A 551-nucleotide genomic window follows, 5' to 3' on the forward strand; every position below is an offset into this window, starting at 1 on the left:
GAGCCTTTTGCGCTCGGCTTTGCGGAGGCGGTACTGCAGGATCCGGCAGTTTTTGTTGGCTCTCTCCAACTCGTGGCGCATTTCCTGCAGCTGACAGGCATCCTCTTCGAAGAAAGTGTCCCTCATCTCGTCCATCTCGGTCCGCAGCTCATCGATCTCGTTCTGGGGCGGTGACAGGCCGCAGGTCAAAATTAGCTTCGCCTCCGGCGCCTCCGACACACACCGTGCACACCCCATCCCAGTTCCAGATGCTCGGCTCTATGCCTCCCTCTCCAAGAGACCCGAGTGACAACGAGCTGAACGAAGGAGAGGAAACGGGGGGGGCGGACCCCCAGGCCTCTCCGGTCCTCTTACTCTAGCGCTCTCCGTGAGAAAGTGGAACAAACCAGCCGTCACAGAAGCGAAGGCCCGGGTTTGGATTTCAGCGAAAGCCTAACCTTACTAGGACCAGATTCCGCGGGCCATGCGGACCAGGCCTAGGAAGCCCCTCCCCCCGTGCCCGTTCCCCTCCCTCTTAAGGCGCCGAACAGGTGAGCAGCCTCTCGCCCCGC

General features: G+C 61.3%; 1 protein-coding gene across 1 annotated transcript in view; it reads right to left on the reverse strand.

Annotated features, from left to right (window-relative positions):
* Nucleotides 1–237, reverse strand: part of SOGA3 (SOGA family member 3) — a gene marked incomplete at its 3' end in the record, with an annotated part of 48,187 nt that extends 47,950 nt beyond the window's left edge. Inside the window, exon 1 of the mRNA XM_021716307.1 lies at nt 35–237. Within this exon, the coding sequence (XP_021571982.1) occupies nt 35–237 (203 nt within the window). The remainder of the gene's footprint in view (nt 1–34) is intronic.
* Between the last annotated feature and the right edge of the window lie 314 nt (nt 238–551).

Source organism: Carlito syrichta, unplaced genomic scaffold (assembly GCF_000164805.1).
Source record: "Carlito syrichta isolate Samal-C Ts95f unplaced genomic scaffold, Tarsius_syrichta-2.0.1 Scaffold308687, whole genome shotgun sequence".
NCBI lineage: Eukaryota > Metazoa > Chordata > Mammalia > Primates > Tarsiidae > Carlito > Carlito syrichta.